A 20,609-nucleotide genomic window follows, 5' to 3' on the forward strand; every position below is an offset into this window, starting at 1 on the left:
CTGGGTCTAGAACTCTCAGTCACCTGGTGATTGGCCCAAAATCACACAGCCAGCTTTCATGCATGAGGCAGGACTAGAATTCACAGTCACCTGGTGATTGGCCCAAAGTTACCCAGCCAGCTTTCATGCCTAAGGGGGGACTAGAACTCACCATCTCCTGGTGATTGGCCCAGTCACCCAGTAGTGTTCCATGCCTAAGCTGGGTCTAGAACTTTATGTCTCCTAGTTACTGGCCCAAAATCACACAGCCAGCTTTCATGCGTAAGGCAGGACTAGAAGTCACAGTCACCTGGTGATTGGCCCAAAGTCACCCAGCCACTTTCATGCGTAAGGCAGGACTAGAACTCACCGTCACCTGGTGATTGGCCCAGTCACCCAGTAGTGTTCCATGTCTAAGGCAGGACTAGAATTCACCGTCACCTGGTGATTGGCTCAAAGTCACCCAGCCAGCTTTCATGCCTAAGGGGGGGGACTAGAACTCACCGTCACCTGGTGATTGGTCCAGTCACCCAGTACTGTTCCATGCATATGCCGGGTCTAGAACTCCCAGTCATCTGGTGATTGGCCCAAAGTCACCCAGCTGTCTTCATGTCTAAGGCGGGACTAGAACTCACTGCCTCCTGGCGATTGGCTCAAAGTCATGCAATGGGCTTTCATCTCAGTCAAAACTCAAGCCGCGGCTTTCTAGCCTGACGCCTTGACCACTAGTTCAAACTGCCCTTGCTCTTTATCCCCAGATCCCGATCCTGTCTTCGCTCACCCATCAGCCGCACCTCCGTTTCATGCTTCATGCCTGCCGTACAGCCCTTTCGTTATTCCCGCAAATGCCCCTCCACCTCTGCCCCTGGGCCGACTCACCTGTTGGTACTGGGAGTATTTGATGGGATCCTTCTCGAAGACTTCATAGGTCTGGGATTCCAAGTTGTCCATCAGGGGCTGTCGGGATGAAGAACCAAGGAGAAGGATTTGAATCTCTACATATTAAAAATGGCTGTGTGTGTGTGTGTGTTCCAGCATAACTCTGGTCGGTGTGAGCTTAAATGGACTCCAGAGGATGGTAGAGGACAGAAAGGCCTGGAGGAATGTTGTCCGTAGGGTCACAATAGGTCGGACACGACTTTGCAACTAACAACAACAACAACCTGTAGTTAAGACATCCCGGAGCCCAAATCTTTTTCAGGTTCGGTCCAACACTCCCAAGAAAGGGAAGACTCACCTGCAATGGAGACTGTAAGTAATCTTCATAACCTTTGGCGAAAAGCTCATAGGCCGAAGGAGGCGGACGGTTCTGGCTGAGATATTCCAAATATTGCAGGTAGGAGCAAAATTCCTTTTCTGGGTGGTGATGGGCTCCGGTGATGATGAACTGCACCTCAAGCTGAAGGAGAGGGGGGAAAAAGAGGGGTCAAACGGAGACGTCTGAAAAGAGATAGATAAGATATAGATAGATAGATAGATAGATAGATAGGTAGGTAGGTAGGTAGGTAGGTAGGTAGGTAGGTAGGTAGGTAGGTAGGTAGGTAGGTAGATAGATAGATAGATAGATAGATAGATAGATAGATAGATAGATAGATAGATAGATAGATAGATAGATAGATAGATAGATAGATAGATAGGATAGATAGATAGATAGATAGATAGATAGATAGATAGATAGATAGATGAGAGAGAGAGAGAGAGAGAGAGAGAGAGATGGATGGACGGATGGATGGATATAGATAAAGATATATTATAATACAATAGCAGAGTTGGAAGGGACCTTGGAGGCCTTCTAGTCCAACCCCCTACCTAGGCAGGAAACCCTATATGGCTCCAGACAAATGGTTATCCAACATCTTCTTAAAGACTTCCAGTGTTGGGGCATTCACAACTTCTGGAGGCAACTTCTGTTCCACTGATGAATTGTTCTAACTGTCAGGAAGTTTCTCCTCAGTTCTAAGTTGCTTCTCTCCTTGATTAGTTTCCACCCATTGCTTCTTGTTCTACCCTCAGGTGCCTTGGAGAATAGTTTGACTCCCTCTTCTTTGTGGCAACCCCTGAGATATTGGAACACTGCTATCATGTCTCCCCTAGTCCTTCTTTTCATTAAACTAGACATCCCCAGTTCCTGCAACCATTCTTAATATGTTTTAGTCTCCAGTCCCCTAATCCTCTTTGTTGCTCTTCTCTGCACTCTTTCTAGAGTCTCCATATCTTTTCTATGTCGTGGCGACCAAAACTGAATACCGTATTCCAAGTGTGGCCTTACCAAGGCCTTGTAAAGTGGTATTAATTAACTCTTCACCTGATCTTGATTCTATCCCTTGGTTTATGAAGCCTAGAACTGTGTTGGCTTTTTTGGCAGCTGCTGCACACGGCTGGCTCCTATTTAAATGGTTGTTCACTAGGACTGCAAGATCCCCATCACAGTTACTACTATTGAGCAAGGTACCACCTATACGGTACCTGAGCATTTCGTTTTTCTTGCCTAAATGTAGAACCTTACTCTTTCCACCATTGAATTTCCTATGTATGTATGTATATATGAATGTATGTATGTATATGTATATATATACATATATATCTGTATATGTTGCATTTGTGCTGATAAATAAATAAAGGGAGACTAGTATAGATTTATTTCCAGCTAGCCATACCCTTACTGGGATTTGAACCTGTGCTGTATTATATATTAGGCAGTTGTGTTAGCCATTAAGCCACAGGCTCTCCTCGTTTATCAGCTAGGTCAATCACAGCCCTGATGCAGCCCTCAATGAAATTGAGTTTGACACGCCTGCCCTACTCCATTTCTAATCGATGGCAGCCCAGTCTCTTCTTGATATAGTAGAGATTCAGTGATTATTTCTGAGTTACACAGACCACTCAAGGCCACTCTTTTATATCTCCAACTTTTGACATTTCGCTTCAAACTACAGGTAAGTCCTCAACTTACAACCACAATCGAGCCCGGAATTGACATCGCTAAGTGAGAAACTTGTTCGGGGTGTGTGGTACTGTCCCATTTTACGACTTTGGTTGTCCCAGTTGCTAAGAGAATCCCTGCCGTTGTTCAGTTAGGAACACGGTCGTTAAGCGAATCTGCCCCCCCCTTGAATTTGCAGACGGTCGCAAAAGGTGACCAGGTGAGCCGGAGACCGTCAGAAATACGAATCAGTTGCCAAGCTTCCGAATGTTAAATCATGTGGCCGAAGGGATGGCCGTAAGGGTGAAAAAGGGTTTTGAGTCACAAAATTTTCCTGTGCCACTGTAACGTTAAAGGGTCACTAAATGAACTGTTGCAAGTTGAGGACTACCTGAACTGGAATTGGGGTGTCAATCAAATCACTAGGAGGGGAAAGAGGATGAACCCAAACAGAAGAGAGAAAGAGTGAGAGAAGGAGGGAGGGAGAAAGAGTGAGAGAAGGAGGGAGGGAGGGAGAGAGAGAGAGACAGACAGAAGGAGGGAGAGAGAAGGAGGGAGAGAGACAGAAGGAGGGAGAGAGGGAGGGAAAGAGAAAGAAGGAGGGAGGGAGGCAGGGAGAGGAAGGAGGGGGAGACAGACAGACAGAAGGAAAGAGGGAGAGAGAGAGACAGAAGGAGGGAGAGAGGGAGGGAAAGAGAAAGAAGGAGGGAGAGAGGGAGGCAGGGAGAGAGAGGAGGGAGTGGGAGACAGACAGATAGAAGGAGGGAGGGAAAGAGAAAGAAGGAGGAAGGGAGAGAGCGAGCAGGAGGGAGGCAGGGAGAGAGAGGAGGTAGGGAGAGAAAGGAGGGAGAGAGAGAAGGAGGGAGGGAAAGGAGGGAGAGAGAGAAGGAGGGAGGGAAAGAGAGAGGAGGGAGAGAGATAGAGGAGGGAGGGAGAGGAGGGAGGGAAGAAAAGGAGGGAGGGAGAGGGAGAGGGAGGAGGGAAGGAGAGAGAAGGGAGGCAGGGAAAGAGAGAAGGAGGGAGGGAGAGGAGGCAGGGAGAGAGAGGAGGGAAGGAGAGAAAAGGAGGGAGAGAGAGAGAAGGAGGGAGGGAGAGAGAGAGAGAAGGAGGGAGGGAGAGGAGGGAGGGAGAGAAAAGGGGGGAGGGAGAGAGAGAGGAGGGAGGGAGAGAGAAAATACTTACTTTAAGCAAGCGAAAGATGAGACGCTGATGCATTTTGGAAAGCACCGGGAAGCCCTTCTTATTGGTTAAGAAGATGCTGGTGGGTAGAATGGCTGCCTTGATTGGCTCGCCCAGCCAGCGGTCAATGACGTGATTGGACGGCAGGTCGGGGCCCACCTCCAGCGCTGCCAAGAAAAGACGGGAAAGATTTATCAATTGATAAGATTTATCAATCGATACGGAGGCCGGGGAACATCGGATTTCGGCACTTACCCACAGCCACACGCTTGTTGTAGTCGCACAACGTTCGGAAGTTGTGCCACCTGCGGAGACAAAGAAAGGAGCTAATTTGGGGCCAGGCTGGGAAACCCGCGTCTGCCCACCTCTTCGCCTCTCTAAGTCAGGGGTGCCAAACTCAAAGCCCGTAGGCCGGATCCAGCTTGTGGGAGCACCCTGGAAACAGCCAGGACTGGCCCGCGATGCCTCTGCCAGCGAAAACGGAGCTTGGGAGGACTGTGTGTGGTTCTCCCGAACTGCATTTTCGCTGGCAAGGAGTTGTAGGAGGTTCTCGCAGCCGCGCGCAACCCTCCCGAGCTCCGTTTTTGCTGGCAGAGGGTTGCAGGAGCCTGTCGCAGCCCCGAACGGCCCTTCCCGAGAGCCATTTTCACTGGCGGGGTGTTTGTGTGTGTGTGTTGTAGGTCATCGCAGCCATACGCGGCTCTCCTATACTCCATTTTCGCTGGCAGAGGGTTGCAGGAGGGTGTTGCAGCCGTACACGGCCCTCCCAAACTCCGTTTTTGCTGGCAGGAGGGCATTGCAGGAGATCATCACAGCCGCGCGCAGCTCTCCCCGTGACCCGTCAAAACCGCGTTCCACAAAAACGCGGTCGACGAAATCGCGTATGTGACGTCATCACAACGCGACGAAAAAGATCGAAAAATTGAAATAAAAATTAAATTACAGCAAGCCGATTCACATAAAGGTAAGGGTTAGGTTAAGGGTTAGGGTTAGGTTAAGGGTTAGGTTTAGAGCGTTAGCATTACGTTTAGCGTTAGGTTAAGGGTTAGCGTTACGTTTTTCGTTAGGTTAAGGGTTAGGTTTAGGGTTAGGTTAAGGGTTAGGTTTAGGGTTAGGTTTGGGGGGGTTAGGGTAAGGTTTTCGCTTTATTTTTACATTTTTCGATCTTTTTCGTCCCGCTGTGATGACGTCACATACGCGCTTTTGTCGACCGCGATTTTGTCGTCCGCAGTTTTGTGGTGGAACCGCTCTCCCAACCTCTGTGCTCGCTGGCAGAGGGTTGTAGGAGGCTGGCGCAGCTGAAAACGGAGATTGGGGGCCTGTTTTCGCTGGCAGAGCCCTTGGGGCACTACAGGCACCCCCCGACATGAGTGATATCGAGCTGGCCACGCCCACCCTGGCCCTCAGAGCTCAAACACAACCCTGATGCGGCCCTCAATGAAATCGAGTTTGACACCCCTGCCCGACATCATTTCTGAAAGACGGCAGTCCAGTCTCTTCTTGAAGTGGGGAGCAGAGAAGTGATGATTATCTCTGAGTCATGGAGGCCAATTAAGGGTCTTTCGCTTATTTCCCCAAAGTTTGACATTTCGTTTCAAAATACAGGTAAGTCCTCGACTTACGGCCACAATCAAGCCCGGAATTGACGTTGCTTGGTGAGAAAGTTGTTAAGGGGGTTCTTCTGCCCCATTTTACGAATGTTCTCGCCCCAGTTGCTAAGGGAATCCCTGCCTTGTGTTAAGCGAATTTATTCACAACTGCTCTTAAATTATTCTCCCTCTCTTTCCTTCCTCTCCCGTTGCTAATTGTGGGTCGCGCTTAATCCCCGGAGTGATTCATTCAACAACTGGGACGAGAAAAGCTGTAAAATGGGCCAAACCCATTTAATGACGATCTTGTTTCCTCTTTCGCGAACTTCTGACCAGCAAAGTCAATGAGGGAAGCCGGATTCGTTGAACAACGGTGTTGCTCATTTAACAACTGCAGTGATTCACTGAGCGACGGAGGGAAGAAAGGTCGCCAAATGGGCAAAACCCTCTTAGCAAACGCCTCACTTAACGACAGAAATTCGAGGACTGTCTCTGCAACTCAGTAGACACAAAACTCGCTTGAGAATCTTGCTTTTTACCATTCAATCCATCCAGATGTGTTCCCAACATCTGTCAAAATTCGCTGACTTGTCACTCACCACTGCCAGGTCTTCTCTTCGCCGGCGGACTCATCTTCCCCGCTCGGCACAGCCTCGTTTTCAATCACATCATCCCTCAAGTCTTCGGGAGCCAACAGTGGGACTCGCATCCAGAACTGTCACAAAAGGGAGGGCGAGAGGGGGGGGGAATGTCCCAAAATTAACCTAGGTACTAAGTCTACAAGGGATATGTTTACCCATGTGAATAATGCAGAGGATAACAGAATCCCAGAGTTGGAAGGGACCTTGGAGGTCTTCTAGTCCAACCCCCTGCCTAGGCAAGAAACCCTACACCACTTCAGACAAACGGTTATCCAACATCTTCTTAAAGACTTCCAGTGTTGGGGCATTCACAACTTCTGGAGGCAAATTCTGTTCCACTGATTAATTGTTCCCACTGTCAGGAAATTTCTCCTCAGTTCTAAGTTGCTTCTCTCCTTGATTAGTTTCCACCCATTGCTTCTTGTTCTGCCCTCGGGTGCCTTGGAGAATAGTTTGACTCCCTCTTCTTTGTGGCGACCCCTGAGATATTGGGACACTGCTATCAGGTCTCCCCTGGTCCTTCTTTCTATTAAACTAGACATCCCCAGTTCCTGCAACCGTTCTTCCTATGTTTTAGCCTCCAGTCCCCTAATCCTCTTTGTTGCTCTTCTCTGCACTCTTTCTAGAGTCTCCACATCTTTTTTTTTAATACATCATGAGGTTTCTGCTTGTTGCAGGGGACATTTGGTGTAAAGTCCAGCTGCTTTTACATTGTGTGCAAGTCAGTTGTGTAGCTTTTGCGTTATTTTTTTGCATTATTAGCGTTTGCGTTATTCCCCCTGAGATCCGGACCCTCCCCACTCTCTCGGCCTTCCGAAAGTCTGTTAAGACTTGGCTGTTCCGGCAGGCCTGGGGCTGCTGATCTCTGATTGAGCTTCAGCCCCATTAAGATCGAGTGCATGGTGTGTCTTTTTTAATCCGCTTGTTTTGTATTTTTTAAATTCTTTTAATATTTTTTAACTGTTTTTATGTAAGCCGCCCGGAGTCCTTCGGGATTGGGCGGCATACAAATCCATTAAAATTGAAATTTTTGTGCAAAGTGTGATAGTTGGTTTTTGAGCTCTCTGCTGTGACTCTGTGAGGTTCCCACTTGGTGCAGGGAATATTTCGTGTGTAGTCCAGCCCAGTGGTGGGATACGACCAGTAAGCCCCAGTACGAGCATACCGGTTCCTGCTGGGAACAGGTACCGTTTTGGTACGGTGCTCCAGAGAGCCAGCCCACCCACCCATGTTCCTTACCTGTATTTAAGCCGAGGGGGGGCTTATGTGTACATGCACAGAGCGTATGGTGCCTGCGCAATGCTCTGCTGAGCAGCTGGACCGTCGCGGGTGGTAAGGACAGCTTGCACCGGGATCCGCAACTCACCACTGGTCAAGCTGCTTTTACACTCTATATGTGTCAGTTGTGCAGCCACGTCAGCCCGGTCACATGACCGCCAAGCCACACCCCCAGTCACATGACCTCCCAAGCCACAGCCACAGAACTGGTAGCGGGAAATTCTGAATTTCACCACTGGCCTTCCGTACATGGCCTTTGCTCGCACGCACGCCTTTCGTGCATGCACCCGGCCTCAAAAATATGCCTAAATAGGATGGCGTAAAGCCGGGGGGTCGAACCGGTTTGGGTAAACCGGTCCGAACCGGCTGAATACCACTTCTGACGAGATAAAATAATGTAAACGCAAGTGAGGGAGGCGTCGTAGAAATGACGTTATCCACACCGTGTGGATCCCTTGGGTGCCGAAATATATTTTGAGAAGTTGAGCTACACCTGCTGGGCGTACCATGGAAGTGTGGTGGCCGGTGTTGATGTGGTTACACAGAACACGTGCCAGGTTGGGGTTGTCCTCCTGGATCAAAGGAATCAGGAATGCGGGGAGCCCTAAATAGGCCCCAAAATTTAGCTCCTCCAACATGGCCTGCAACAAAGGAAAAAATAACATAGATATTAAGATTACAGCTCGCAGTCCTTGCCTACTCTGTATAGACATCGTATATCCTGTTTCCACGAAAATAAAGACCTCCCCAGATAATAAGCCCAATCGGGACTTTTGAGCGCATGCGCTGAAATAAGCCTTCCCTCAAAAAGTACTGCAACACAGCAGCTGTCATGAGGTGATCAGTCTCTGAGGTGGGGCGTGGGAGGAGTCACTGAATGGGTATTGTTACGGCCCAATTGCCTGGAGACTGAGGTAAATCTGAGGACACTCCCTCTGTTCCTCCTTCTGACTCCCCAGATTAACCTCAGTCTTCGGCCTAACAGGACCTATTCAGTGACTCTCCAGAATTTTTGCCATTTTTTTCAATTCTTTTCAGTTTTTTCTAGTTTTTCTTTCCATTTCCCCTTTTTTTGGCTCTCCTACCTCCGTTTTTCACGCCTTTTTTTCCTGCCTACGCACGAACTGTGCTCTCTCACCGTCTCCTGCACCTCAAAAATAATAAGGGCTTCTAGTCCAACCCCCTGCTCAGGCAGGAACACTTATGCTATTTCAGACAAATGGCTGTCCAATCACCAAGGTCCCTTGGATACCTCCAATTACTCTAAACGAGGGATCTCAAAACTTGACTACTTTCAAACCAATGGGCCTCCAACTCCCAGAATACCCTAGCCAGCATGGAATTCTGGGAGTTGAAGTCCACTGGTCTTCAAAGTGGCCTTGTTCGGAGTCCTCTGTTCCCAATCACAGTTTAGCACAGCCATCATCTCTGTCAAAGTAATTGTTTTTTAGGCCAAATGAATTCCAAACAGATTACGACGTGTCTGTTCTGACGGAGGCTTCCCAAGAGCAGGAAGCAAACTCCTTGTACCGACAAAAACCCCTTTGATTCACTGACTGTGAATTCTGCTCATTCCCATCCAGCAAAAGTCTTTCAAGGGAGGATTTACAGTCACAGACCTTCTCTGGCTTGGAGAGCTGCCAGGCCGATCTCTGCAAAACTTGGCAAGGAGTCTCAGAGAATCACCAACCAATTAAGCGAACTAATGGTCTCCTGCAAACTCCACTCCCCTTTCGCTCCTCTTTTATTTCCTTGGGAGGGGCCATTCATCATCCACCTGTGGCCTTACTTACTCCCAAGTCAACCCTTGTTCTTTAGCCATCCCCTTCATCTGGCAACTCTGCACATGCGCATCCTGGGAACAGGCTCCAGCTGTTCTTCTGCCTCACAGATGTCTGACTCCGAAGGCAGCTGATAACTGTCGGCCTCCTCTCTGCCTCCAACACAGAGCCCTCCTCAGACTCCAGGACTGGCCCATCTTCCTCCCCAACCCTCCTCACTTTCCGAATCTTCTGCCACCTCTGCTGGCCACTGGCGGGCCACAACAGCGTCCCTAACCTTTCCCATGCATTCGTGGAACGGTTTCTGAACCCACGGACGACAAAGACTAGTCCCAGTAAAGCACATTCTCAAAGTTTATTCTTTGCTTCTCGTTGCCCCCATAACAAAAATATATCTCTACACTACAAAAGTACCATTGATCATTCTTCCCTTGCCAAGGCCACTCACCGCTTCCGAATTCCGGCGAACTTTCTCCAGTTCGGAATCTGCCCGGATCCACGGAGACAATTTCCCCACAATCAGTGTGTTCCAGTCTAAGGAGGAGCAAGGTATTGTGAGGTTTCACACAAACACGGGAATTTAGATGATTATACTGGGATTTAGAGTTATGTACCCAAAGGAGACAAGGGAGAAGTGGCCCCAGAAAAATGGAAAATAGTGACGGTGGGATCAACGGGGAAAGAAGGGGAGAGATACTGAAACAACAAAAATTAAAAAGGAGGAAAAAAGATTGAAAATGGGAAAATACAGGAAAGGGACATATATAGGAATGAATGGATCAATGAATGAACAAACAAACAAATAAATGAATGAGGGTGTCAGCACTCTTCCATTAGATAATTAGGAAAGGAAATCCACGAGACTCCATTGATAGAAATCAAGTGTACTTTTACTAATTATAAATGATCAGAAGCGTAGCAAAGCGAAGACTGATTATTTAGGCGTGAAAGCAAATGATATATAGAATAACCCATTCCCACCCCTTGGCATCCCAATTACAGTCCAATCATAATTCTCCCAAGTGTCAGGTGTGAGATAACTTCGAAAGGCATCACCAAGATGGAATGTCGGTGCCGTTGGCCTTGGCGGGAAACCTCCTCCGCATGCGCAGTAAGACAGGCAGCAGAACTCCAGAATCTTCCTCCAGCACAATTAGTAATCCCCTCCCAAATACCATGCCCCCCACCTCCCCGTTTCAATGGCAGCCGAAGCAGCAGCAAAGCAGAGGCTGACAGTAAGTTTGCTTGTTTTCTTGCAAACATTTAATGACCCTAACTAGGTAACTTCATCAATACTAGCACTGATGAGGTTACCTACCTAGGGTCATCAAATGTCTGCAAGAAAACAATTAAGCTCAGAGAGCACCAAGGAGCCCTGAGCTACAATAGCAATAGCAATAGCAGTTAGACTTATATACCGCTTCATAGGACTTTCAGCCCAGGATAGATGAAACTAAATGATAAACGATGATGGATATAAATATAGTTATGAATAGACGTAGATAGATAGATAGATAGATAGATAGATAGATAGATAGATAGATAGATAGATAGATAGATAGACAGACAGACAGACAGACAGACAGACAGACACAGACAATAAATAATAAAGGATGATGGAAGATAAAAAAGAAAATGATAAGAGATAGATGATAACGGATAGATAGAAAGAGATAGATAGATAGATAGATAGATAGATAGATAGATAGATAGATAGATAGATAGATAGATGAAAGACAGACAGACAGAGATAGACAGACAGACAATAAATAATAAAGGATGATGGAAGATAAAAAAGAAAATGATAAGAGATAGATGATAACGGATAGATAGAAAGAGATAGATAGATAGATAGATAGATAGATAGATAGATAGATAGATAGATAGATAGATAGATGAAAGACAGACAGACAGACAGAGATAGACAGACAGACAATAAATAATAAAGGATGATGGAAGATAAAAAAAATGATAAGAGATAGATGATAATGGATATAGATAGATATAAAGAAATGGATGTAGATAGATAGATAGATAGATAGATAGATAGATAGATAGATAGATAGATAGATAGATAGATAGATGATGGAAGATAGAAAAAATGATAGATATAGATGATAGATAGATGATAAATGATAGAGGATGATGGAAAAGAAAAAAGAAAATGAGAGATAGATGATGGATATAGATAGATATAAAGAGATGGATGGATGGAGATAGATAGATAGAGATAGATAGATAGATAGATAGATAGATAGATAGATAGATAGACAGAGATAGATAGACAGACAATAAATGATAAAGGATGATGGAAGATAAAAAAAGAAAATGATAGAGATAGATGATGATGGATATAGATAGATATAAAGAGATGGGTGGAGATAGATTGATAGATAGAGGATGATGGAAGATAGATAGAAAAAATGATAGACATAGATGAGATAGATGATAAATAGCAGTTAGACTTATACAGTAGTTAGACTTATATACCGCTTCATAGGGCTTTCAGCCCTCTCTAAGCGGTTTACAGAGTCAGCATATCGCCCCCACAGTCTGGGTCCTCGTTTCACCCACCTCGGAAGGATGGAAGGCTGAGTCAACCTTTGAGCCGGTGAGATTTGAACCGCTGAACTGCAGATAACAGTCAGCTGAAGTGGCCTGCAGTACTGCACCCTAACCACTGCCCCACCTCGGCTCTTGTAAATAATCAAATAATAGGAAGGAAGGAAGGAAGGAAGGAAGGAAGGAAGGAAGGAAGGAAGGAAGGAAGGAAGGAAGGAAGGAAGGAAGTTTCTGAAATTCTCACCTCTCCCCGAGAGTAATAGGTCAGAGCGAGTCTGCGGTCCTGGTCGGTGTTTAGCCGGCTCCTGGAAAAATTCTCTCTTGTATCGAGGATGGAAAATCGGCATACAGAGAAAATCAAATCTACGGAATAGGTGGGAGGGAGCGGGGGGAAAAAACAGCCCTATGAATATCCTGATGTTGGAAGACCACAACATGGTTGGCTACCTTTCCACCACAACTTCAAACTAGCCAGCTAGATTTTAGCTTAATGAGACCTGCAATATATGTTATATGATATATGTACCATTCCGGACCAACGGTTCTCCAATCGTTTCTTTAAAACTTCCACCGATGGAGCACCCACAGCTTCTGGTGGCAAGCTGCTCCACTGGTTCATTGTTCTGTCTCCTTAGTTCTCTCCGTAATTAGTTTCCCTCCGTTGCTTCTTGTCCTGCCTTCAGGTGCTTTGGAGAATACCGTATTTTTCGGAGTATAAGACGCACCTTCCCTCCCCCTCCCCCCCAAGAGGGTGAAAATCTGGGTACGTCTTATAAACTGAATCCAGCATTTTTGGCCTCCCGAAACACCCCCCCCCCCTTTTCACAAAAATGGACATGCAGAGGGTTTGGGAGGCCTGCAAATTCCTCCTGGGGAAGGCAAAAACGAGTGAAATACGGGCCGTTTTTGGCTCGTTTTTGCCCTTGCAGCCCCCAGGAGCAATCGACAAGCTTCCCAAAGCCTATGCATTTCCTGTTGTTGTTTTTTGCAAAAAATGGGCCCATTTTCGCCAAAAAGGGGCTGTTTTGTTGCTCGTTTGGGGGGGGGTGCCCCCAGAAGCACAATGGCCTCTCAAACTCTCTGTATGCCCCTTTTTCACAAAAAAAAACGAGGCCTGCAGAGTGCAAAACCTTTTTTTTTTTAATTTACTTCTTCAAAATCTTGGTGCATCTTTTTTTTAAAATTTTATTTTATTTTATCAATTTCATATATACATTCACAATTATATGACAATTTTTCCTACTGTTGACAATATACTTGAAAATTGCTTTTTTAACGTCCCATAGATCCATCTTATCTTACAACGGTCCTACTTCTTCTTCCCTCCCTCCCTCTTTCCTTCCCTCGTTTCTTCTCTCCTACTCCCCTTCCTTCCCTCCCTCCTTCCCCTTCCCTCCTTCCTTCCTTCCCTTTCTTTTCTCCTTCTCTCCTTCCTTTCCCCCTTCCTTCCCCCCTTCCTTCTCTCCTACATTCCCTCCTTCCTTCCCTCCTTTCTTCTCTCCTTCTCTCCTTCTTTCCCTCCTTCCTTCCCTTTCTTCTCTCCTTCTCTCCTTCCTTCCCTCCCTCCTTCCTACCCCCCTTTCTTCTCTTTCTTCTCTCCTTCCTCCTCTCCTTTCCCTTCTCTCCTTCCCCTTCCTCCCCTTTACCCTTCCCCTCTTCTTCCCATTCCTCCCCTCTTTCCTACTCTTACATTCCCTCCCATTCTTCCTCTGCCTTTCCCTTTCTCCTATTCCTCTCCTTTCTCCTCTCCTTCCTATCTTTCCTTCTACTCCTCCCTCCATCCACTCTATCCGTGGTTGTGTTTACATATTCTCCTCTTCAGGGGATGAATCTTGGTGCATCTTATACTCCGGTGCATCTTATAGTCCGAAACATATGGTAGTTTGACTCCCTCTGCTTTGTGACAACCCCTGAGATATTGGAAGACTGCTATCATGTCTCCCCTAGTCCTTCTTTTCACTCAACTAGACATCCCCAGTTCCTGCAACTGCTCATCGTATGTTTTAGCCTCCAGTCCCCTAATCATCCTGGTTGCTCTTCTCTGCAATCTTTTCAAGGGTCTCAACATGGGTTTTTTAACATTGTGGCAACCAAAACTGGATGCCGTATTCCAAGTGTGGCCTTACCCACTATGGAATCCCACCATTTCCCCCACTCCGATGGTTTCTTCTGCTCCATAAGGTCATTTCTTCTACTGCAGGCTATTTGATCTGCTGAGCTATTGAAATGTTAATTTCCCCACAATGGCTTATGGGGGGACAAATTTCACCGCCACCCTTTCTCCTTTCTAATGGCTAATTATTTGCCGAGTCCCGGTTTTTAATTCTGCTGATCGGAACGGTTAAGAGAAAACTCGGAGAGGGCAGATGGCATAACGTGAATTCCAATCAAAGCGACAGGCCCTGTGCCTTTACCAATAAATCCTTTTTGAAGGTCTCTCGGAGTGAAATATAGGTAATTCCGAACAGCTCACCAAGTGCCTCCTTCGTTGTTGTTTTTTAAATTATCTGTACAGGGGCAATGAGGCTTATCTTCAAAGCATTTTTTGAGATTATTGGCGATATTTTTTTCCTCCTTTTTTTTTAGGGTAGCTCTTGAGACACTCAAAACTGCCTCCAGACAAATGTTTATCTCCCAGGAATGATTTACTTTTCTGCAAAGCTGCCACAATGCCACAGATAAAGATTTGCAGACTGGAATCCACAAATGTTTACTTGTCCTGTAAGCCACACACACACATACACACACACACCCAGATGTGGCTTTTGCTGAATCAGCAGTGATACAGCTACCACCACCATCACCACCACAAATGCTTCTTGTACATGTTTGGGAGGTTGGACTCAAAAAGAATTTTAGGGGATGCCGGACGGATGAAAGAAATGTGCAGCCCAGGAAAGAGTGTGGCAGTACGAAGATTGGAAGGAGAAAAAGAATCCAAAACAGAATGTAAAATGCTAAACCTGGTTCCACCACAAAACCGCGGTAGACTAAAGCACGCTCGACGAAACCGCGTACCTGACGTCATCACAGCGCGACGAAAACGGTAAAGTTAAAATTAACGCGTAAACCTAAACCTAACCCCCCCAAACCTAACCCTAAACCTAACCCTAAACCTAACGCTAACCCTTAACCTAACCCTAAACCTAACCCTAACGCTTAACGTAACCCTAAACCTAACCCTAACCCTTACCTTTACGTGAATCGGCTTGCTTTAAAAGCGCTTTTTAAAGTGCCCTTTTTTCTCCACGGTCATATTTGTCGCGCTGCTGATGACGTCAGGTACGCGCTTTAATCGGGCGCGCTTTAGTGGACCGCGGTTTTGTCGTGCCACGGCTAAACCTACGGGCTGCATCTCTGGAGCGAATCTGCAGCAACTGAAGCGTGAGCAGAGAGACTCCTGCTGGCAGAGTACTTTGAGAAGATGTTGGAGACTGGAATTCTGGCTTCCCCACACAAACAGGAACCCCCCAAAATTTGGTCCAGGGCTAGAACAAGCAAACTAACCTCCTAGGGAGGGAGGGAGGGAGGGAGGGAGGGAGGGAGGGAGGGAGGGATGAAGGAAGCAAGGAAAGGAAAAAAGATAAAGGAACAGAGGGAGGATGGAAGGAAGATCAAAGAAGATGGAAAAGAAGAGGGGAGATGAGAAGATAGAAAAAAGGAAAGAAAGAAGGGAAGGAGGGAGAGAGGAAAAAGAGATAGAGGAAAGAAGATAGAAAAGAGCAAGCAAGCAAGGCGAGGGAGGAAAGAAGATAGAAAAGGGGAAGGAATTCTCTACAAATATTCTCAAGGAAGGAAGGAAAGAAGATAGAGAAAGGAACAGAGGAAAGATGGAAGGAGAGAAGGAAAGAAGATAGAGAAAGGAACATAGGGAGCATGGAAGGAAGATCAAAGATGACCAAAAAAAAAGGAAAGAAGGGAGGAGATGAGAAAAGAGGAAAGAAAGAATGGAAGGAGGGGGGAGGAGAGAGAGGGAGGAAGGAAGGAAGGAGAGAGAGGAAAGAAAAGGGGAAGGAAGGAAAAAAAGATAGAAAAGAGGAAGAAACATAGAAAGGAAGGAGAGAAGGGAGGGAGATGAGCAAGAAAAGAGGATAGAAAGAAGAATGAAAGAATGGAGGGAGGGAGGGAAGAAGAGAAGATAGAGAAAGGAATTGAAGGAGGATGGAAGACCAAAGAAGAAGACAGAAACGAGGGAAAGAAGGGAGGGAGAGAGGGAGGGAAGGAGAAGAGAGAGAGATGAAAGAAGATAGAAAAGAGCAAGGAAGCAAGGCGAGAAAGTAGAAAAGGGGAAGGAAAAAAGGAAGGAAAAAAGATAGAAAAGAGGAAGAAACAGAAAGAAAGGAGAGAAGGGAGATGAGCAAAAGAGGATAGAAAGAAGAATGAAAGAATGGCGGGAGGGAGGGAAGAAGAGAAGGAAAGAAGATAGAGAAAGGAATTGAGGGAGGATGGAAGACCAAAGAAGAAGATAGAAACGAGGGAAAGAAGGAAGGGAGAGAGGGAGGGAAGGAGAAGAGAGAGCTGAAAAAAGATAGAAAAGAGCACGCAAGCAAGGCGAAGGAGAAAGTAGAAAAGGGGAAGGAAAAAAGAAAAGAAGGAAGGAAAACAGAAAGAAAAGAGGGAGAAAGATAGAAAGGAAGGAGAGAAGGGAGGGAGATGAGTGAGAAAAGAAGACAGAAAAGAAGGGAGAGAGGCAGGCAGGCAGAGAGGGAGGGAAGGAAGGAAGGTTTCATTTTCAAAAATGCTTCTTGGCAATGAACTGTATGAAATACAGATTTCAAATCACTCATGCACCCATAACGTTCGCCTTCGATCCCTGCAGCATGAATTTTAAAAAGAGGCCGTTAATACAACTCATAAGATCCTTGTACCAACCTTATATCTGGCTCTGACCCGGATGGTTAAAAGGCCATTTTTATCCCAACGGAGATTTTTGAATAGAAGGCGGCACTTAATTCAGGTTTTCTCATGAGAAAGACGGGGCCAGGGGAATCAGAAGTTGGAATTAAGATTGCTGGGAGAAATATCAACAATCTCAGATATGCAGATGATACCCCTCCAATGGCAGAAAGTGAAGAGGAACTAAAGTGAAGAAGGAGAGTGCAAAAGTTGGTTGGAAACTCAACATTAAAGGGAGTCCATTGAAAGCTCACGCCGACTGCTTCGGTGACTCCATCTAGCCACCTCATTCTCTGTCGTCCCCTTCTTCTTCTGCCCTCCATTGTTCCCAGCATCCTTCCTTCCTTCCTTCTCATTAGGTGGCCAAAGTCTTTTGCGTCTCCTCTTCAGGATCTGGCCTTCTAAAGAGCAGTCAGGGTTGATCTCCTCTAGGACTGACCAGTTGGATCACCTTGCAATCCAAGAGAGTCGCAGGAGTCTTCTCCAGCACCGGAGTTCAAAGGCCTCCATTCTTTGCTATCAACCGTTTATCTTTTGGCCAATCACTCCATCACTCTTCCCCACTGGGGAAAGACAGCCATTCGTCTGGAGAACCCAGAGTGGGATGAAGTCCATTAAACGAATCGTGTGAGGTGCTGTGGCTAGGGCAGGGGGTGGTTTTAGTATATTCATTTATTATATGACTCTTCTTTTATTAGTTTTATTGTTTTTATGTGGGGTTTTATATTCTGTAAGCCGCCTTGTGAGCATATAAATTCTCTAAATAAATAAATTCCCCAAATAAAAGATAACCAGCCTAACTAGACATCATTAATGGATATGTGGAAGTCACTTTTCTCGAACACAGAATCACTCTCTGAGAACGGAAGGGCTAGTCTAAGGAACAGAAGAGTGAAGGGAGACATAAGAGCAGTGTCCCAATATTTGAGGGGCTGCCCCAAAGAAGAGGGAGTCAAGCTATGCTCCAAGGCACCTGAGGGTAGAACAAGAAGCAATGGGTGGAAACTAATTAAGGAGAGAAGCAACTAAGGAGAAACTTCCCAACAGTGAGAACAATTAATCAATGAAATGGTTTGCCACTAGAAACAATAGCTGCTCCATCATTTTTAAGAGGTTTTTTTAAGACAGCCATTCGTCTGGAGTGGTATATAGACTGCCCTGCTTGAGCAGTGGGTTGGACTAGAAGAGGGCTCAGCAAACTGGGGCTCTGGAGCCGCATGTGGCTCTTTCCTCCCTCTGCTGCGGCTCCGTCACTGGTTGGCGCCACAGGTTTGAGAGGAGCTTCCGGGGGGGGGGGGGGGGAGAATCACAATGCGTCAGGAGAAGACTCTATGGCAAGGGGAGGGTTTTCCAGTGGTCTCCACAATTGATATGGCTTTCAGGTATGACAGGTAGAGGAAAAAGGACGCCGCGCTAGGAGGAGACTCTATGATATAAAGAGATGGATGTAGATAGATTAGATAGATAGATAGATAGATAGATAGATAGATAGATAGATAGATAGATAGATAGATAGATAGATAGATAGATGATGGAAGATAGAAAAAATGATAGATATAGATGATAGATAGATGATAAATGATAGAGGATGATGGAAGATAAAAAAAGAAAATGAGAGATAGATGATGGATATAGATAGATATAAAGAGATGGATGGATGGAGATGATAGATAGATAGATAGATAGATAGATAGATAGATAGATAGATAGAGACAGACAGACAGACAGACAGACAGACAGACAGACAGACAATAAATGATAAAGGATGATGGAAGATAAAAAAAGAAAATGATATAGATGATGATGGATATAGATAGATATAAAGAGATGGGTGGAGATAGATTGATAGATAGAGGATGATGGAAGATAGAAAAAATGATAGACATAGATGATAGATGATAAATGATAGAGGATGATGGATGATAAAAAAAGAAAATGATAGAGATAGATGATGATGGATATAGATAAATTTAAAGATATAGATAGATAGATAGATAGATAGATAGATAGATAGATAGATAGATAGATAGATAGATAGATAGATAGATAGAGATAGATATAGACAGACAGACAAATAAATAATAAAGGATGATGGAAGATAAAAAAAGAAAATGATAGAGTTAGATGATGATGGATATAGATAGATATAAAGAGATGGGTGGAGATAGACTGAAGATGATGGAAGTTAGATAGAAAAAATGATAAACATAGATGATAGATAGATGATAGAGGATGATGGTTAGATAGAAAAAGAAAATGATATAGATAGATAGATGGATGGATGGATGGATGGATAGATGATAGGTGGACAGGTAGAAGACAGACTGGTATGGTAGGGAGAAAGAGGGTGGAATGGATAGAGGGATAGATAAATAGATGAATTTAGCAAACTTCTTCTGAATCTCATTTTGGCCTTCCCAGGCAACTGTCATGAGTCAGATAAGCAGCGTAGAAATTTGATACATAAGTAAATAAATAGAATTTTTTTCAAAAACTAAATACATTTCAGCCGACATCCACAAATCTCAAATGCACCTTCCAGGTTCTAATAATGAGATTGAAAAATGTGGTCTCCATCCCAACTCAACGCTTCCCGCCAGTTTCAGAGGGAGCCTCTGAGAGGAACATTTGTGAGACACACAAACAAACAAACAAACAAACACACACACACACAACCTCTTGACTCTATTAGAATACCTCAGCTAAACATTTTGCCACCTTTTTTTAAAAAAAAGACATTAGCCTCACTTCCACGTGGACTACAACTCCCATCATGCCATGCTTTCTGGCAATGATGGGAGCCGCATTCCCAATAGGGGAGGTCAATCTGGGGTCAGAGGTCATCCCAGGGGTGGGGATAACGGTCCTTCACGCCGGACCGTGGCCTCCCCCGCGTCGTCCCCCCCGCAAGTACAGGTAGAGTTCAGAGGTCATCCTGGCCCGAGAGGCGCAGGTCAAAGGTCGCCGGCGGAGCACGTGGTTATCCTCACCCTTGTCTAGCAACCGCCCCCAGGGTGCCGGCCACTTCTGGGACGCAGCTTAGGTCCCTCCCGCAGGAGACCCGAGCCACGCCGGCTGTCCCGGGCCCCACCGTGGACGAAACCGCCGCCGCCATCACCGCCGCTGTAGAAGCCGCCATGGCACGCCGCGCACAGGGGTCCCGAGAGCCGGCTAGCCACACCCCGTTTCCCCCCTTCCGCCAATCACGAGACGCCTTTCCCGGGACTTTGAAGGGGATGACCCAGCGCGCGCTAAGAGGAGCCAGTCAGAAACCACGCTGCGGCGGTCGGGGGGCGGGGCTCCCTTACTTGAGGAGGGAACCTGAGAAGGGATGGAAAAAGACATTTCCCGTCATGCCTCTGGAAAGAGAACAGACCCGGCTTTTCCCCAAGGGAATTAGGGCTTTTGAGTTTCTACGAGGACTACATAGACCACAGTGCATTACTCCCCTAACCCCGCCCCTCCATAGAACTAGATTTCCCAAGATGCATCAGGGTACCGCCAAAAAAAAAAATTGCTAAGAAGGGAGAGCTCCCCCTATATAAAAGAGATACGATAAAACTGCTGGTATGTCTGAGGGCCAGTGGCGCAATGGATAACGCGTCTGACTACGGATCAGAAGATTCTAGGTTCGACTCCTGGCTGGCTCGGTTCAGGCGAATGTTTTTTTTCCCCCTTTGTTTAAAAATTATTATTAAACTAAATTTAAATTAAAAAAATATTAAAAAATAAAAATGTATTTTTAAGGCTTTGACTGATTTGTGGTTTTTTTTCTTTTTTT

At 45.9% G+C, this 20,609-nt stretch overlaps 1 protein-coding gene and 1 non-coding gene across 2 annotated transcripts in view; one reads left to right on the top strand and one right to left on the bottom strand.

Moving 5' to 3' along the window:
- The window catches only part of PRMT5 (protein arginine methyltransferase 5), a 40,086-nt gene extending 20,092 nt beyond the window's left edge, over positions 1–19,994 (bottom strand). Inside the window, exons 1-9 of the mRNA XM_087714218.1 lie at positions 19,819–19,994; positions 12,177–12,295; positions 9,819–9,904; positions 8,096–8,230; positions 6,270–6,385; positions 4,337–4,386; positions 4,085–4,248; positions 1,217–1,378; positions 859–936 (exon numbers count right to left, since the gene is read on the bottom strand). Of these exons, the coding sequence (XP_087570344.1) occupies positions 859–936; positions 1,217–1,378; positions 4,085–4,248; positions 4,337–4,386; positions 6,270–6,385; positions 8,096–8,230; positions 9,819–9,904; positions 12,177–12,295; positions 19,819–19,967 (1,059 nt within the window). The 5' untranslated portion in view covers positions 19,968–19,994. The remainder of the gene's footprint in view (positions 1–858; positions 937–1,216; positions 1,379–4,084; positions 4,249–4,336; positions 4,387–6,269; positions 6,386–8,095; positions 8,231–9,818; positions 9,905–12,176; positions 12,296–19,818) is intronic.
- A 411-nt stretch (positions 19,995–20,405) lies between these two features.
- On the top strand, positions 20,406–20,478 carry TRNAR-ACG (transfer RNA arginine (anticodon ACG)). The gene has a single exon. It is a non-coding gene; the product is annotated as a tRNA-Arg (tRNA).
- The last annotated feature ends 131 nt before the right edge of the window (positions 20,479–20,609 follow it).

Source organism: Thamnophis sirtalis, unplaced genomic scaffold (genome assembly GCF_051295495.1).
Source record: "Thamnophis sirtalis isolate CommonGarterSnake01/CBP01778 unplaced genomic scaffold, rThaSir2_p1.2 scaffold_4, whole genome shotgun sequence".
NCBI lineage: Eukaryota > Metazoa > Chordata > Lepidosauria > Squamata > Natricidae > Thamnophis > Thamnophis sirtalis.